This window comes from Lissotriton vulgaris, chromosome 1_2 (assembly GCF_964263255.1).
Source record: "Lissotriton vulgaris chromosome 1_2, aLisVul1.2, whole genome shotgun sequence".
NCBI lineage: Eukaryota > Metazoa > Chordata > Amphibia > Caudata > Salamandridae > Lissotriton > Lissotriton vulgaris.
In genome coordinates, this window is record NC_141686.1 from 162635332 (window position 1) to 162654035 (window position 18704).

The window sequence follows — 18704 nt, forward strand, 5'->3', positions numbered from 1 at the left end:
CACATGTCCTACCTTTCACATAAACTGCACCATGCCCAAGGGGCTTCCTTGGGACTACCTTAGGAGTGAATTATGTGTAATAAAAGAGATGGTTTGGTACTTGCCAGGTCGACATGCAGGTCTGAGACAGGCTTACAGGGTTACTCATTTGGGTGGCACAACCAGAGCTGCAGTCCCACTAGAATCATTTGATTTTATGGAACGACACGGAGGCTAACATTATGCAATAATTCCTTTATTGCTACCACTCAGCAGCCAGAAAAAAACATCATGTTCTTAGAATAAAAGATATAGAATCTCTAAGAACATTCCAACTTCAACAAAAGTCCATAACATCATATTCTCCTCCTTCTTTTATTGCTGCTGCTCAAAGTGATAAGTACTATTTTTCAGAGGATTGATTTAATAATTGAATATGATAAAATTTGCTTAGTAAATAAAGTATAATGGTTGTAAAAGGTTAGGTTTATGTATTATGAAATATTAAGGAGTATAAATTAATTTAAATTAGAAAAGAATTGCTTTGGTTTGAAATTTGACATTTATGGTGTTTAAATGTACAAGAAAGAATTTAATATGAATATTAAGCAGTAAAATGTGCCCTTTTGGGAAGTTTTTCAGGTAAGTATAAAGTATAAAATAAGTAGCTTATTCGTTTTATTCACGATATTAAAAATTAAGTCTTAGTATTTAAACAAGGTGTTCTATGATAAGATGTGCTTTGGGAAATTGATTACGTTTTTCCATGCAAATTTGGAGTTTTAATTTGCTTTAAAACACAGAGAAAAGAGAGTTAGCGGTTGATTTGCACGTTGGGCGTGAGCAGGTTTGAAAATGTAAGTGCGAGGCTTGCTCACGTGCTTACCGTGACAGAGAAGCCATTGTCTTCATTCGGCTTCAGAGACGTGTCACGCGTTGGAATAACGCGTTTTACGAATGATTCTTTGTGGCTTGTGCGAGCTCCCGTAGGGACGTCGGTTGTTTGGCAACGACGTAAGAAGACAATCGGAGCTTAGCTTTTCAGTCAGCTTGACAAAGAAAGCATTTTGAGAGTATTTACGGTGCAAAGGAAGTTTGTAAAGGAGGTTTTTGAAGGGAATTTGGAAGGAAAGTTAGGAATTAGGTGTGGAATTTTGAATTATTCTTTGTTTTAATAGTTTTGAGGATATTTATTTAAGGATTTAGGAATTCATTTAGAGATTGTGGATAGATTTTAAGGTTCATTATTATTAATTATAGTATTAAGGTTGGTTTAAGGATTTCATTGTTATAATGGAGCGAGAGGGTTCTCTAGAGGAGAAATTAAATAAAGCAATTGAGAAAATTACTACTTAAGTTTCTTTAAGGATGGAAAAGAAGCTAGAATTATTGGCAGCTTCTAAATCAGGAAGTCATAAGGAAGAAAATGTTTACTCAGCACAGGAGAATGAATCTGCGCAAAGAGTCAGTAGAAAGGCTCCAAGGAAAAGAAAACATGTTTCATCAAAAGATGAACATTGAAAGAAACCAAGATCTACATTGGTAGAACACGTATGCTGTTCAGACAGGCAAGTAGTGGAAGCCTCGGGCTTTAAAGAGGGGCAAGTGAGAGGCCCAAGTGATGAAGCCAGTAAGAGTATGTGCATGCATAAGTATGTAATATGCGAAGATTCCGCTGGAGTGCAGAGGTAGAGATAAGTTGTAGTTCAGATTTTGAAACCGATGAGGAAATTCAAGTTAAAAGAATTAAAAAGGATGATAATGCAGGATCTGAGAGTATTAAAGATCCATTGGGTGACAATATGTTTGACCCATTATTAATAAAACATCCTTTTTCACCTGAATGGTCACCTTCTGATCATGTTGTAAAATATTTAGAATATTGGATCAGAAGGGAAATTCCAAAAGAAGTTCAAGTAAGACTTAGGTGTGAGTGCCCACGACTCATTGTGGATAATAAGGTGTTAATGACACCAGAACTTGAATCCAAAATGATTGCTTTTAAAGCAAAAGAGGGCCGTGATCCAAGAAAAAGGATTGATGGGGGATTCAAATCTTGTCAAGACAGGTTGTTTGATATAGTTGGCCCAGTTGCATACATTTTTGACACGGCGGAGGAGGCCTATGTTGGTAAAAGTGGAATCGATGTAATTGAAACTCGTGAGTGGATTCAAAGGGTGGTATGTTTATTGGACAACGCTAATACAGCTTTATCTACTGCGAGGAGAACGAGTTTATTACTTAAAATTGACCCTAAGTTGGTAGATCTTGCGGTAAAAGAAGAAGGACCTTTGGCTAAAGGTTTTCTTTTTGGAGATGAATTTAGTAAAGATTTATCAAGGTATGTAATGACTTTTAGCAGCTTACAGAAGTCTCAAAGAAAGATAAAGAAAGTTTTTAGTGAACAGTTTTTTGACTCGGCCGGGAGAACAAGGAGCCGATTCCCCGGCCAATCACAAGGAATCACTAGAGGCTCTTTTACACGTGGATTTGGAGGAAGAGGCCACCAGGGTCAACAATACTTTCGAGGTGGATTTTTTCACCAATTTGGAGAGAACATCAAAGATTCTTGAGGTTTATGTGGAAAGACCAGGTGTGGAAGTTTGTATGTCTACCTTTCGGCCTGTCATCCGCACTGTGGTGCTTCACGAAGGTACTTCGCCCGGTAGCTTCTTTTCTGAGAGAGAGGGGTGTTTGAATGATAATATACTTAGACGATATATTGATAATGGACCAGGACAGGGATACTTTTCTTTCTCATATATTGTTAGCGATAGAGCTGCTAGAGTCTCTAGGTTTTGTAGTCAACAGGAAGAAATCTTAATGTGTACCCAATCAACAAATGCAATTCTTAGGTTTTGTGATAGATACAATGGAAGCAGTTTTGAAACTTCCAAAGGAAAAACTAAAGAGAATTCGGAAAGAGTTAATAAAATGTTTTGAAGATGAACAGGATATTGTTAAGAATGTTGGCTCGAGGAGTAGGACTACTTTCATCTACAATCTAGGCAATTTTTTCAGGCCCTTTGCATTACAGGGCTCTGCAGAGGTTGAAGGCTTTCCATTTAAGGAATGGTTTGAAATATACAGAGAGTGTTTGTCTCTCTCAGGAAGTGAGACAAGAATTAGTTTGGTGGTTGAAGAATATGGAAGCATGGAATGGGCGTGCAATTTTTGTAGAGAATACGGAACTAATTGAAGAATCAGATGCAAGTCTGGAAGGATGGGGTGCAAGAAGTGGCTTGCTAAGTATTGGAGATCGCTGGACGAACATGGAAAGGAATTTACATATATATTGTTTAGAATTATTAACAGGATCTTTTGTTATAAAATGTTTTGCAGATAAGACTGTAAAATGTACAGTCATTTTAAGGATGGACAATGTATCTGCAGTGCGTTATGTCAAAAGGATGGGAGGTCCACGGTCCACGGTCAAAAGGTCTAGAAGATATAGCAAAAGTATTCTGGGGGTATTGTTTGGAGAGGAATATTACTACGGGAACTACTCAGGAACAACAACCAAGCTCCTGAGACGACTACAACAAATTAAGAACGCCTCCGCACGACTGATCCTCGACATCCCCCGACGCAGCCTCTTCACACCCCACCTGAGAGGCCTACACTGGCTCCCCGTCAACAAGAGGATCACCTTCAAACTCCTCATCCACGCACACAAAGCGCTACAGAACACCGGACCCACATACCGGGAAACATCCATTACAACGCAACTTTTACCACGCAGTGCCTTTACAATGCAACTTTTACAATGCAAACCATTACAACGCATTGCGCTGGGGAGCACTCTAGGATAGGGAATAGGTTTAATTTACTATCCAACACCTTCCCTACTATCCACGGGGACTGGAGTTGGAATAGTAAATTAAACTATTCACTATCCAGCGCCCCAAAGCACTATGTATTGTAAAGGCATGCGTTGTAAAAAACGCGTTGTAAAAGCATGCGTGGTAAAAGCATGCGTTGTAACGTCATACATCCCACATACCTCAGCGACCGAATCAGCTTCCACACCCCCACCCGCAGCCTCCGCTCGGCAAGCCTCGTCCTCGCCTCAGTTCCTCGTATCCGGAAGACCACTGCGGGCAGCAGATCCATCTCCTACCTCGCCGCCAAGACCTGGAACGCTCTCCCTACCGGCCTACAACAGACCCAGGACCTGCTGGCCTTCAGAAGACTTCTCAAGACCTGGCTCTTCGATCAGCAGCAACGGCACTCCCCCCAGCGCCTTGAGAGCCTCACAGGTATGTAGCGTGCTTTAGAAATGCAGTGATTGATTAATTGATTTATGTTCAAGCAGAACATATACCAAGGAATTCCAATTCTGTAGCGGATTGGTTTTTGAGGAACGTTTACGATTCAAGCGATTGGATATTGGACAGGATGGTCTTTATGAAGTTGAACCAAGTTTGGGGTCAATTTCAGATAGATCTTTTTGCAAACAGGATAAACACTCAATTAAAGAGGTTTTACAGTTGGCATCCAGATCCGGAGGAGATGGGAATAGATGCATTCCTGCAGGATTGGAGGGGCCTACGTCTTTATGCTTTTCCACCTTTTTCAGTGATAAGCAGAGTGACGGGGATGATCCGGAAGTGGAAGGTAACAGTGGTGTTGATAACTCCATTTTGGAGTTCTCAAGCTTGGTACCCTATGTTGTTGGAGATGAGTGTGGATTTTCCAATTCTTCTTCCCATGTTTCAAGGGATTTTGCGGGGTCCAATCGGAGTGGTTCACAGTTTGGTGGAGTCAGGTCAGTTACATCTGCTAGCTTGGAAATTTTCAGGAGAGTCTGGAGTAGGCCAGGACTTTCATCTGAAGCTTCAAAACTCATTGAGGAATCATGGGCTCATGGAACAAGGAGGGTATATAAATCAGCGTGGAATAAGTGGAATGGTTGGTGTGTGGAAAGAAATTTGGATCCCATATCAGCAGATGTAGTTCAAGTTTTGAATTATTTGACAGATTTGTATAAGAGAGGTTTGGCATATAGATCTGTGAATTTACATATGTCTACAATTTCAGCAGGTCATGTTTTGGTGAATGGAATGACGGTTGGACAGGACATTATGGTTAAAAGACTTTTGAGAAGTATCAGATTGGCTAATCCTCCTGGTCCAAGGTATACTTCTCTTTGGGATGTGTCTGTTATTTTGTGTTTAATTGAGTCATTGGGATGATAATAGATTTTTGGATTTAAAAGATTTATCTATCAAACTTACTATGTTATTGTGCCTTCTTTCTTTTAGGAGAGTTTCAGATGTTCTGGCACTGGATATAACAAGTAGATGTTTTACTCTTGAAGGAATTTGTTTTTATATTAAACAAAGAACGAAAACTAATTCTATTCTGTTTTTTATCCATATCTGTTAGAAAAAGAAAAACTTTGTGTGGTACGTTGTGTGAAGGAATATGAATGTATAATAAAGCCTTTTAGACCTGTTGGGGTGGATCAATTATTCATTTCATATAAAGCGGTTTCATCTGCCACTTTGGCAAGATGGGTGAAATCTTTAATGAGTAAAGAAGGTATAGATATAAGTAAATTTGGTGCACATTCAGTGAGAGGGGCAGCTACATCCAAAGCACGAATTTTGGGAGGCAGTCTACAGGATATTTTAAAAAGTGCAGATTGCTCAACAGATTCTGTTTTTAGGAAATTCTATTTTAAACCAATTGAGAGTGCCGCTCAATGTATCGTTGATATGCTTTGAATTTGCATAATGTTGGCCTCTGTGTCGTGCCGTAAAATGTAGATTTTCCACAGCCTTGTTGGGCTGAAAATCTGGATTTTATTAAGGACACAGAGGCAAATATTATCCCTCCCATTTATTAACCCAAACCCTGATGATTATGTGTTGTATTTATGCAGGTCAAAATTCAAGCTGAATAGGTCGAATTTTGGATATGTCTCATCTCTACGTTTGAGGAAGAAAGAAGATTACTTTTTGTTGGATTAGTTTCAGTTTAAAGACTCAGGATATGAAAAAAGTTATGAAATGTTCTCTTTTAGCAGGCAATGTCAGACGGAGGAGCATATGATGTTATGGACTTTTGTTGAAGAAAGGAATTATTGCATAATATTTGCCTCCATGTCCTTAATAAAATCCAGAATTTCAGCACACCAAGGCTGTGGAAAATCTACATTTACAGGCCCTGGGCAAGCACAGTGCCCTTTATGAGAGACTTACCAGTAAATCAAATATGCCAACCATGGAGAACCTATCTTAATCTACACAGGTAGCACTTGCACTTTAGCACTGATTAGCAGTGATAACGTGCCCAGAGGGCGCAAACCAGCAAAACGATGTCAGAGAAACAGAGGAGGAAAGCAAAACGTTTGGGGATAACCCTGCAAAAATGGCCAGGTTGAACAATGATGTAGGCCACTTAGAAGTCTTAGCAGCACTATTCATCCTGTGTTTGTTTCCACCTCTCTGACACTCTCGCCTCATCTGTGCCTCTTTTTCACTCGCTCTACCCCTCTCTGCTGTTAACTCTGTCTCTAACTCTCCATATTTTATCTCTTTTTTTACAGATTGGAGCCTTCAATATAATCATCTATAAAGAATGGGCCCCATTCACAGAATGAACTTAGGACTCAATCTTAAACTTACTACTATTTTGGTATTCACAGAATGCACTTACTACTTTTCGCATTCACAGAATGCACTTACTACTTTTGGTATTCACAGAAGTTAGGATTTTGTCTTAAGTTTGTCTTAAGTCAAACTTAGGACAGACTTAAGACAGACTTAAGACAGATTTAGGATAGTTTAGGATTGAGTCTTAAGTTCATTCTGTGACTCGGGCCCTATGAGTTTAATTTTAGTAATAGTAGTTTTATGACTGCATAGAGTTCGCACCCATGACAGAGACTCCGTACATAAAAATGTAGGCCTGTCTATCTTTTTATAAGTGGAGATCTCCGTCCAACTTTTGTGGTGGTATGTTGATGATATATTCACAGGAACAGGGGTAGCAGCATGCAGGAATATATAAAGTGGAATTTCTGTACAGGAATATCGTTGGGCTTTGCTTAGGTCTTATGGCTCACTACTTGGAAGACCTGGGTGCCAATCCACAGCATTGTCTCCAAGGGGGGTGGGGTGGCAGGCAGTTTGGTATGAGCACAGCTTGCCAGATTTCTGGGAAAGCTGTGTAGGGACTGGGGTTACACAGGGGGCAGGGCATAGGAAAATGATCACATTTTAGATACAATAATGAATGATGTACAAAGTAGACATGTAGTTAGGAGAGTGGTCATGCATATTCAGCACACTTATGATCAATAAGAGGAATTGTGGAGGAAAGAGTGTCTTTAATAAAATACACATTTTCTGCTCATCAACCCGTGAAAAATCTAAATTCGCCTTAATATTGCGGATGATCCCCCACCAGGATGGGCTGGAGGGATGTGGATGTCTTCCCAAACATAAATTATTTCTATTCCTAAGGTGGATCTGTTTTGTGAGTGTGTGTCAGGATCCATAGCTAATCCTCAATTGTGCTCTCCATCTTCCCTGAAGTAATGTGAGCTGTGGTTCCCTGTTTGTAGTACTATAGGGAGAGGCAAGAATGGGCAGAATGGGTTACAATATATACTTGATCATCACTTTCGTGGGTGCATGTAGGGGACTGTAGATTGCTACTGTGATTCAGACATTTTGCAGGTGAAATGGATGGGTTGAATCCAACTGAAAGAAAGCTGTAAATGTATCACTGTGTATTGATTACATTTATCAGACCGCCATAATAAAGATTTAGCTATTAAGTGAACCTAGTATTTGGTTGGTTGTATAATTTTAGTTTTTTATTTAAAACAAAGTGTGGGGGAAATCGGAGGTAAATTTGTTTAGAGACTCCTACCTAAAGCTGTCTTCCTAAATCTGCTTTTCTATCATCTAATCCATGTGCTTATCAGCCTTTTTTGTGTTTCTTTGTTTATATTGCTCTGCCAGTCTCATGATGCAGGTTTCTAGACGGTGCACTTTCCTCTTTACCTGAATCTGACAGCAGTTACTGCTTACTCCACCTACCTTCAGACCGATGGGCATGTGGATGAGATACAAATCGACGTAGTCCAGCTTAAGGGCCTTTAGAGATTTATCCAGGCATTGTTTTACGAGTTCAGGGGAGTGATATGTTGACCATAGCTGTGGCAAGACAAACAACAGTAAATAAAATATAATTATCATGAAATGTAAGATCCGATACAAATGTAACTGAAAACTAATTTCTCAGGATCATGTAGTTGTCTGGATCTAGATCTTAAACCTCCTGTGTCTCCATACTCCTGCACTTACTTCTGGTCTTTGTTCTACTCCTGTTAGTTACAGGCAGCTGATGAATGAAAGCCGTACAGTGCTACGCAACCACCTGATGACATTAGACGCGACATGAAAGTCAAGCAATCCTAGGTTTGGATATCACTAAATACAGACTCATTCACAAACCAAAACGTCAATCACACTCTCAATGACTGCCAACTCTTTTCCAATGTGCATCCTTGCACTAAATGTAACTCACTGTCTCTCCCAATTCAGAAGGTGGAGGTGGACTCCAAACACAAGACAGCAACCTCCTCTCAAGGACTGAACTGAGTAGACCCTAATAACAAGTACCCAAGTCCGTTACTAAAAGCACAACAGAAGAACTTACTATAGTATCAAGTCACCAAAGACCTTACTGACCACACTTGAGGAGCAATCTTGGTCATGATGGCTTGCACTCATTGGTACTACCTGTAATGTCGACACGGAAACCCTGGAATGTGCCTTGCAACTGTTGTCATCATACAATTCTAAGTCTTGCTACAGGTTACTTAGACAGAGCCAGGACGCATTCCGCTCCTCTTTGATTTAGTCTTGCTACAAGGCTTACTAGATCGCTAGACACATTCCACACCTCCATGACTTGCCTTGCTGCAAGTCTATCTAGGTCTTGCTACAGGTCTACCTAGGCCGAGCCTAGACGCTTTCCGCACCTCTTTGACTTAGTCTTGCTATAGGTAGGTCTTGATACAGGACTATCTAGGCCAAGCCTGGATGCATTCCACAGCTCTTGCTACAGGTCTACGTAGGCCGAGCTGGACACCTTCCACACCTCTTTGACTTGGTCTTGCTACAGATCTACCTAGGCCAAGCCTAGACACATTCTGCACCTCTTTGCCGTAGTCTTGCTACAGGTAGGTATTTCTACAGGTCTACCTAGGTATTGCTACAGGTCTTTCTATACCGAGCCTGGAGGCATTCCACACCTCTTTAACTTGGTCTTACTGCAGGTCAACCTAGGCCGAGCCTGGATGCATTCTGAACCTCTTAAATTGGTGTTGCTACAAGGCTTACTAGATCGAGCCTGGACACATTCCACACCTCTATGACTTGCCTTGCTACAAGTCTATCTAGGTCTTGCTACAGGTCTACCTAGGCCGAGCCTAGACGCATTCCGCACCTCTTTGACTTAGTCTTGCTACAGGTAGGTCTTGCTACAGGCCAACCTAGGCCGAGCCTGGATGCATTCTGAACCTTTTACTTGGTCTCAAAACAAACACTTTTCAATGCACCTTCTACTGTGGATATGCTATTTTCTTTCCTACTGGGGTTCATCCCCTAACAATGGGCCCGATTCACAGAACTAACTTAAGACAGAATCCTAAACTTACTACTTTTAGTATTCACAGAAGTTAGGATTTTGTCTTAAGTTTGTCTTAAGACAAACTTAAGACAGGCTTAAGTTAGGATTTTGTCTTAAGTTTGTCTTAAGACAAACCCACAGACTTAAGTTAGGATTTTTATCTTAAGTCTGTCTTAAGTCTGTCTTAAAACAAACAAGACAAAATCCTAACTTCTGTGAATACCAAAAGTAGCAAGTTTAGGATTTTGTCTTAAGTTAGTTCTGTGAATCGGGCCCTAAGACATTCTTACTAGCGCTCATATATAATCTTGAGTGGTTCCTCATGCACTCCACTTAACTCAATGTTCTCGTTTGTCCTGAGACAGAGGTGGCCAGCCAATACATGTGAACTAAGCAGCCTCTGAAAGTGCTAATTTGAGTGGGACACCAAATTTGGGGACTAGGAGGATTTAACTATAAAATATTAGAATGAAAAAGTAAATTGTGAGGAAGTGAATTCAACCCCGGCCTGCAGACAGCTGAAGTCTTCAGATATGAGGATGCCTCGTGGTTGTTAATGTTATGTTGAATTTTAGGGTGGCAATTGCTAGCTTGTTTGGATTGAACATTTTCCACTTGCCCCGAAGACAATAAAATGAGCAGAGAAAAGCCCTTGAACTCTCATCTTATGAAACGTTACCTTTGAAGTGTAGAATATGTCCTTTCTCTTCACAGTGTTGTCAGCAATCTTCGCTCGAATAACTTCGCCAAGTTCCACCTCATTTTCATAAACGAAGGCTGAGTCAATGTGGCGGTAGCCGGCCTCTATAGCCACCTTTGCAGCTGCTTTGGCTTGTGCTTTCGTGCCCTAAAGTATTAGCAAGGAACACAAAGAAACAAGCGTTGGCAACGCCAATAAACAGGTCTGGGTATTCTAAATGTCAAAGTGCTTCTTCACTGATTGGCAACATTGTGTGTTCGGGTGTGCTGCTGTGGGATGAGGAGACTGTGCAAATCAGTCAATGGTTGGATGGACGAGTGAGTGCAACAGTGGGTGAGTGAGTGAGTGAGTGAGTGAGTGAGTGAGTGAGTGAGTGAGTGAGTGAGTGAGTGAGTGAGAGAGTGAGTGAGTGAGTGCATGGCTATGTATAAGTGCTAACAAATCTTTGAATAACCAGGGCAAAGCTGAATAGGAACGCTGCGCGCAAGGCAACTTGAAAGAATGAGTGAATGCATAGATGGATGTATACAAGTTATTGCAACCCAATAGGCTGAACCTTCAATAATGTTATTATTTTTGGGAAAAGTACCAAAACTACACCAATTTAAGCATTTCACCAGTGCTCTGCACATCAAATTTTGGGGTCCCCTTGATAATGCATTCACTAAAGTACTACAGAAGATGTGCTCCCGAAGCCGTGGGAAGCCATTGCAATTTGTTAAATGTCAACCAACACTGTAATGTGTTAATCCACGCCTAAGTGATCCCACTCACTCACCAGAAGTGGGTGCAGTGAGTTGCATCTTTGCGGCTGTGAAAGGGAGCCTGGCTGCCTTTTTGCTCTCATTTTTAAACAAAGCAGCAAACGTAAAAAAAAGTATATCATTTCAGTAGGTAACAAAAACTCTGGCAACGAAGAGATGGAATTGAGAAGCAACACGGGCACTACTTGAAGCATCACCTGTATGAGTAACCCAGTGCCCCTACTTGTGAACCATGGACCTCACTGATCAGAACTGTGTTAAGGCAATCTCTCTCTCTCTGACAGTGAGTAGACGTCACCCGGAAGCACATATCCGCACCTTTGAAGCCTATAGGCTAATGCTGCAAGGTAGCAAATGGCAGCAAATGGCAATAACCAATTGCTAGAGGCCGACTTTTTAAATTGTATTATTAAAATAAAAGTCCTCCATAAATTCACTCACTTCTTTAAGATAGAACGGCTTTGCAAACCTGGTGACAACCGGTAAGAGGAGCCAGTTGTGCAGTATTAATTCTCTATAAATGGTAGATTGCTGTCTAAACATATCGGGCCCGATTCACAGAATGAACTTAAGACTCAATCGTACACTAGCTACTATTTTGGTATTCACAGAATGCACTTACTACTTTTGGCATTCACAGAATGAACTTACTATTTTTGGTATTCACAGAATGAATTTACTACTTTTGGTATTTACAGAAGTTAGGATTTTGTCTTAAGTTTGTCTTCAGACAAATTTAAGACAAAATCCTAACTTCTGCCCAGTATACCGATGGGGAATGGTTGAGCAGAGGTACGAAATGGTAGGAATGGACCCTTGTATCGAGATTGGAGACAGCGCTTCAGCAACATCTACTTTGATTGCACAGCTAGTTAAACTCAGATTTCTGACAGGGAAGTAAACCCGCGCTGCTGCAAATAGCAGTGGAAGACTTCCTATTACATGCAAGGGCTCTCACACTACTGATCTCTGAAGAGAATGAGGTTGCAATGGACGGCGACATATGGGGCCTCATTTATGAGAAATGACGCATTGCTGCGTGAAAGCAGCGATGTGTCACTTCTCAGTGCGCACTCCTTGCGACATTCCTGATGCGTCATATTTAATGTATGACGCATCATGTCGCAAGGAGTTACAGATACTTCGGTATTTCTGACATATCTGTAAGCGCAAAAGTGACGCATTGCTGGAGTGTGTCACAACAGTGACGCAACTCCAGAAATGAGCAAGCCCCATGTGAAAGGGCCTGCGTCAGTCTTACGCCTGCTGTGAGGCAGGCGCAAGATTTTGACGCAACGGCGTCCTAAAAGTGACGCAGTGAAATATCATAGATTTCACTGCGTCACTTCTACGCCCCCCTTGCATACATTATACCTGGCGCAGGTATAATGTGGCGCAGGGGTTTACAAAGTGACGCATCTACCTAGATTACAAAGTGACGCATCTACCTAGATGCGTCACTTTGTAAATATGGCGCAACAAGGCGCATTGTTAACGCCACTGGTGCGTCACATAAAGTGACGCACCAGCGGCATAAAAGTGACGCACAGCCTCATAAATGAGGCCCCATGCTTTTTATGGACTGTGCAGTTCAATAGTCCATTAAGTCTTATGTAATTTCCCTACATAATTCATTCCTTCTTTTCTACATTTATATTCCTTCTTTTGGCCTGTGAAACGCTGACTACTATCAGTCGGGCATATATGGAAGCTGTGCGGAAAAGTATCGCAAAGCGGCTATAAACGTGACAGCCACTAGGTGGAGCTGCGGCTACAGAAAGAAATACAAAGCTAAATGGCAATTCCATTGAGGCGTGATGAGCAGGGAGTTCGAGTGGGGTGTAGGTGTAGCAGGGCGGGGCTTGGACACCCCCTAGTAATTTCTTAGTCTGCCAGTGACAGTGGGATCAGTCGACTGCGGGCAACAAAGACGTCAATTCACTGATGCTGCAGAATTGGTAGAGAGGGCGAGTCACATATTTGCATGCTTGCACAGACACTCATAGATCGACAAACATTTCCCTTCCACGTGTATTCTCCGTTTATTTGCTCAGTCATCTGCCCAGTCAAATTCAACATTCATAAATTAATGAGCAATGCAGCCTACCAATCACCGAAGTGTCCACCAACTCACCACCATACACTACCCATCCATCTATTCATGTTTCAATAGTTATTCACCCCCGCACATAACACAACATGGCATATGTATTTGTAAGCACAATTTCCCATTTTAGGGCATGTTGTCACTGAAATAGTAGGTGTTTGTAGTCAACAATCCATAGCTGACCATTTACATGCGTAAACATTTATGCTCTTACTAAACCACACAACAATATTGAGACATGCTCATCAAATAGGCAAGGGCGATCGTGCTGCTGTGGTAGATGTTGCTGACTCTGTAATTTGAGAGTTATTCACTGATCGGTCCTAAGTGTTACCTGTTCTGTGATAGTAGAAATCATGGGGCATATGTACAAGGTGTTAACGTCGCTGCAGCGCCAATTTTTTGATGCTACGGCGGCTTTCTTTTTATCGCCGTATTTACAAGTTGGTTAGCGGCAGTTTTCTTTCATAAATATTTGTTTCCTGGATCGCCACTTCTATTACCGGACTTAACAAAAATGAGATGCAATGTGGGAGTTCTGGTCTAAAAATACCCGCAAAGACTACTTTGAGATATTTACAATGATTTATTGTTCCAGCGATACTTATATAAAAACTCAAGCTAAAGCCAGTTAGCGGCTAGATTTTAGGACCAGAATAAAGCTGGTCTAAAAAATGCAAACACATCTGTACATAAGGGAGACAATCCCAGACCCTCATTTGCTCACCTAATGATGCCATGGAGGAACACCACAGAGGCAACGCCAAACAAGAGAGCGGGTGTACCGTTGAGGCATCACCCTGATAGATTTCCGTCTAGAGGATGTGATAGCACACTACAGGCCGAAAAGACCTCCATCTTACGCATTCTCACACAGATAGTACCAAGGCTGCAGGCACCATCACAGCAAAGCACAAACATCCCTCCACAGACAAAGCTACTTGCAGTGCTGCACATGTTGACCTCTGGTACCTTTCAACCAACCCCTGGCTGAGTGGGTAGAGACTCACAGTCATTCTTCTCCAGGTTACTCCCCAAAGTCTTGGATGCCAATATCAGCCTGACACCACAGCGCCTACACTTCCCCAACACTGCACAGGAACAACTTGACAACAAACAAGGCTTCTGTGACAAGGTTTCAGTGAGAACATGGGTGCAGTCAATTGACCCCTCTGTTGGGGGCAATTGACTGCACCCATGTTCTACTTGTGCCTCCTGTGGACACTGAACATATATGCAGGAACAGGACGCACACACATTAATTGAACGTTCAGACAATTGTAGACCACCTGGGCCGGTTCATTTATGTTGTTGCTAAGTTCCCTGGGAGTGTGCATGACTCATACATATTTCTCCAATCAGTCATCAACCACCGGTTTTAGAATGGCACATATGGAAATGGACTGCTCCTTGGTAAGTACAAACTGAGCAAAGCACATACCTCAAGTACACAAGCATGTACCTCAAATATGAGACAATAACCATGTAGCCAATGTAATAAAACATGCCTTGGAACAGGCCCAAACAATATACACAACCACACAATGTAAATTAATCAAGACATTTGGAAGACAGCCCAACAAGGGAAGAGCTATGAAAATCTCACACAAACAACAATTGCATTCTTGTAACATAGATTTAGCAGAACTCATCAGACAAAATTTTAATTAATCAATGCAGTACATGACACACAACATATGCTTCTGTTGTGCCTCATACATACTGAAATCAACATATGTAGCATATGTACAACAAGATGACAGATCACCCTGCTCTCACTTGTGAAAGTTCACAATTAGTTGACATTCAAAAACACAGTCAGCCATGCATCATGCAGTGGGTGTACCTGCATCATGGCTCTGCAAGTAGTGCTGAATGAAGGGAACATTAACTGGCCACAAATAAAATCAAAGGTTGCTTAGAACATCAGTCGGTGTAGTTGCAGAATGGAACATGCATAGGAAAGCATACAAACTATCCAAATTACATTCTCGACACATGTCGTGCATCCACATGTCTCCCCAGGTGAGATGTAGGAATCTGATGAACAAAATAAGAAATCATAATGTGTGGTGATTTTGAACAGGCACACACAAGGGTAAATTGATTTGTCGTACCACAACATGCATACATGCAGAGTCTAAGTCAACTCAAGCACATGGACATCAATGCATATGTAGACAACAGATGTGGGAGCACACTGCTGACCTCTCAGACAAGGTTCGCCCCTGGCATTCTGGGAAATGCAGTCTCTTGTAGCTCGCTCTGATATTTTCGAGTGTTTCGCCAAGGTTGGTGCAGATAGTGCTGATCTCTAGACACGTGTTTCTGGTTTATTAACCATCATCAGTAGAGAATACAGTTGTGTATTTTGGGGTTAGCTGAATAGGCTACCAAACATTATATCAGGTCCGGTACCTCTCACTGGCACGCAGGTGCTCCATCCACGAGCTCGTCAGCTCAATGACTCACAGGAGTACTTTAAATAGACAACAGGATGTGGGAGCACACCACTGACCTCTCGAAAATATCGAAGAGATAGGATGTCTACCCTGTAACATCAGTGTACTCATAGTGTGTGTACTGCAATGCACTCTAACATTCGTATATTACCTGTAGTAGCCTTCAATTCTGAGTTGCAACATGCATACTTCGAGTGTCACTGATGTTAAAACAATAACATGACAGGACTTGCCATCAGGTAATGTTCATTGTTCATGCAAGAAGTTCAAGAAAATGAGATCACAATATCACGCTCAACGCAGGCATTGTCATTCCTGTCACTCTGCTGTAACTCAGCAGTATCTGTGTGTAGAGATCAGGGTCTCATACAAAGGCACAGCAGGATCCTCAGACCATGTGGACTGCTGGTGCTAACAGGCATTGTTACTTTTGCTTTTGCAAGGACTGTGACATGCAAAGTGCTGCCTTGCCATTTCAAAGTAACAATGCCATGTCCACATGTGAAGCTGGATCTCCATCATGCTTGTACATGGTTCAGTGTGTCATGTAGCACTATGCATAAATCTGAGGATTCAGTTCCATTATGCTATCTGTTACACACATTTAAGTATGCATTATCTAAACTGCGTCTGTAGGATATTGTAGTCCATAGGGTACTAATAATATGTGTAGACAACACCAAAACTAACTTACAATGGTATCTGTCTATAAAAGACATATTTTAACATACCAGATAATATTTGCTCATTGCTGGCATGCAGGACTTTTCTTGTGATGTTGAGTGCACAAGAACATACACACACCATGTAACGTCTTGCCTAGCATTTTAGGTAAGGTTGAAAATGGAGATGGTCCTTGCAACCTGACCAAAGACTATGTAATGCAAAGCACTGCATGAAATGCATAGACCTATCTTGTAAAAATGAAGCCATGAGTGCCGTAGCACAGAGTGTTATCAATGTCCCCCTCTGTGTCTCCAGCTATTCATAAACTCAAATGTGAATGTGCAGGCACTGCTGGGGTTTGCATGCTGCTTTGCAAATATCATAGTCAAGTAGTGACTGCCTTTTGGTCAAGTACATTTATGTAGCAAGACCATCATACTTGCACAAACAACACAGCAATGTGTGATGAAGAGGCTCACATATAGTGACACATACCACCAATGCCAACCCTAAAGTGTGACACTCTAGCATGGGTCTACATACACACATGTCCAGTCATTAACAGACACCAATGTGAGTAAATAGTACCTCCTAATGGCTCAGGACTACTCATACATGTACAGTACAGATACATCACATAAAAGTACAACACACAGATCACATCACAAATACAAATTGTGCTGTTAGTCCGGATAAATCTCTTGAAATGGTACATATATTGATCATGTATCAATAAACAATAAACAAAATACACAAATCAACACTAGCAGCAATATTTTCCATTTCCGGGCCAAAAAATAATTGCTAAATAGACACATAGGCATGAAGGGCAAGATGTACTACCTGGTTTTTATCTGTGCAAATGGGTTTGCGACCCGTTTGCCCATACAAAAACGTCATGGGCCATCTACAAAGCCTATTTAGTGAGTCACAATTTATTTGCAACTCGCTATTAGGAAGGGCCATGTTTCAAAGTTTTGCGACCGCAATTGTGGTTGCAAAACACTCAAATTACCACCAAGAGAGTGGTAATGGAGTCGCAAATGGGGAGGGTTACCCAGTGGACCCTTTCCCCTTTGTGAGTGGCCCAGAAAACATTTTTTAAGGGCCACTACCTGCCCTTGAAAAATAAAACAAAAACTTTCTTTCTTTTTTTCTTAAATGCAGCTTGTTTTCCCTAAGGGAAAACGGGATGCATTTAAAAAACTGCTTTATTTAAAAGTAGTCCCAGACATGGTGTTCTGCTAACCTCTGCAGGCCACCATCCCTGGGAGGGCCTGTCACTCCCAATGGGCTCACAAATTGCGAGAGGCTCATTAATATTCAAGAGCCTCGCAATTTGCGATCCCATTTGGAATAGCAAACAGTGTTAAACACACTGTTGCACATCCCATTGTGCGACTCGCAAATTGCGAGTCACTAGTGTGACGCAATTTGCAAGCTGCAAAATTGTTGGTCGTACATCTGGCCCGGACTCTTCCCGCTCTGCCCTAGGCGTGTGAAATTTTGTCGCAAAACAAGAAAAAGGCCGCAAATTGACAGGAAATGATGTCAGTCTGCATCCGGTACAGTACACTTTCACGTTCTCTTTCAGCCACACTTTTACTGTCTTTTGTGATTTGTGGAGATTTTAGAACATGTCTGCTGGTCTTGGTGTGTTTGAGCGAGTTCTGAGTGTAGTGTATTGTCCATACTGTCCTTGTTAAGTCCTGTGTTTCTGTCTCTACGTGTTAATTGTGATTTTCTGATTGTTTTGTCGGGGGTACGTCTGTGGGATATCTCTGTACAGTTAAGTAGTTAATAGGGTTTGACTGTGGGTTTTATTTTTTGTTTGCCCGACGGAAATATTATATTTGGTGTTGTTGGGTCAGGGTAGGGAAGGCAGAATATCGGAGGAAGCATTGGGGGCCTTCCTCTGGCTTATTACATTTTACCTGCCCCGGATCGTAGAGGCAGGGGGACGCACACTACAGGTGTACAATGTAAAAGTCTGGAAAGTGAGATGGGAACACATACGGCAGAAGATGCTCAACATGTTTGGTGTGAACAAGAATATCCAGCAGTGGAAGCACCGGTGGCAGGACTGTGTTGGCTGTGAAGTGGACCTAATGGATCACCTTGGAATCATTGTTGGGATGGAAGGTAGTAAGTACATGACCAACATTATATCACATCAGAGAATGAATGCACAGGACACCAATTATGTTGAGCACAAGATATATGCGCACATCATGGAAATTGCCGTTTGGAAACGTAGCTTGCCTGTCATGACATATTGTGCCACCCCTACCTCATTTTTGTTTGGTACACTTCACATGATCAGCTGATAATCTTTGTGAGATACACAATGTCAGCCACCAACATGTCAAAGCCTG

The 18704-nt window shown here is 41.6% G+C and overlaps 1 protein-coding gene across 1 annotated transcript in view; it reads right to left on the minus strand.

Moving 5' to 3' along the window:
* LOC147734749 (aldo-keto reductase family 1 member C1-like) overlaps positions 1-18704 on the minus strand; it is a 230262-nt gene that overhangs the window by 154209 nt on the left and 57349 nt on the right. Inside the window, exons 3-4 of the mRNA XM_086953028.1 lie at positions 10310-10477; positions 8034-8150 (exon numbers count right to left, since the gene is read on the minus strand). Of these exons, the coding sequence (XP_086809154.1) occupies positions 8034-8150; positions 10310-10477 (285 nt within the window). The remainder of the gene's footprint in view (positions 1-8033; positions 8151-10309; positions 10478-18704) is intronic.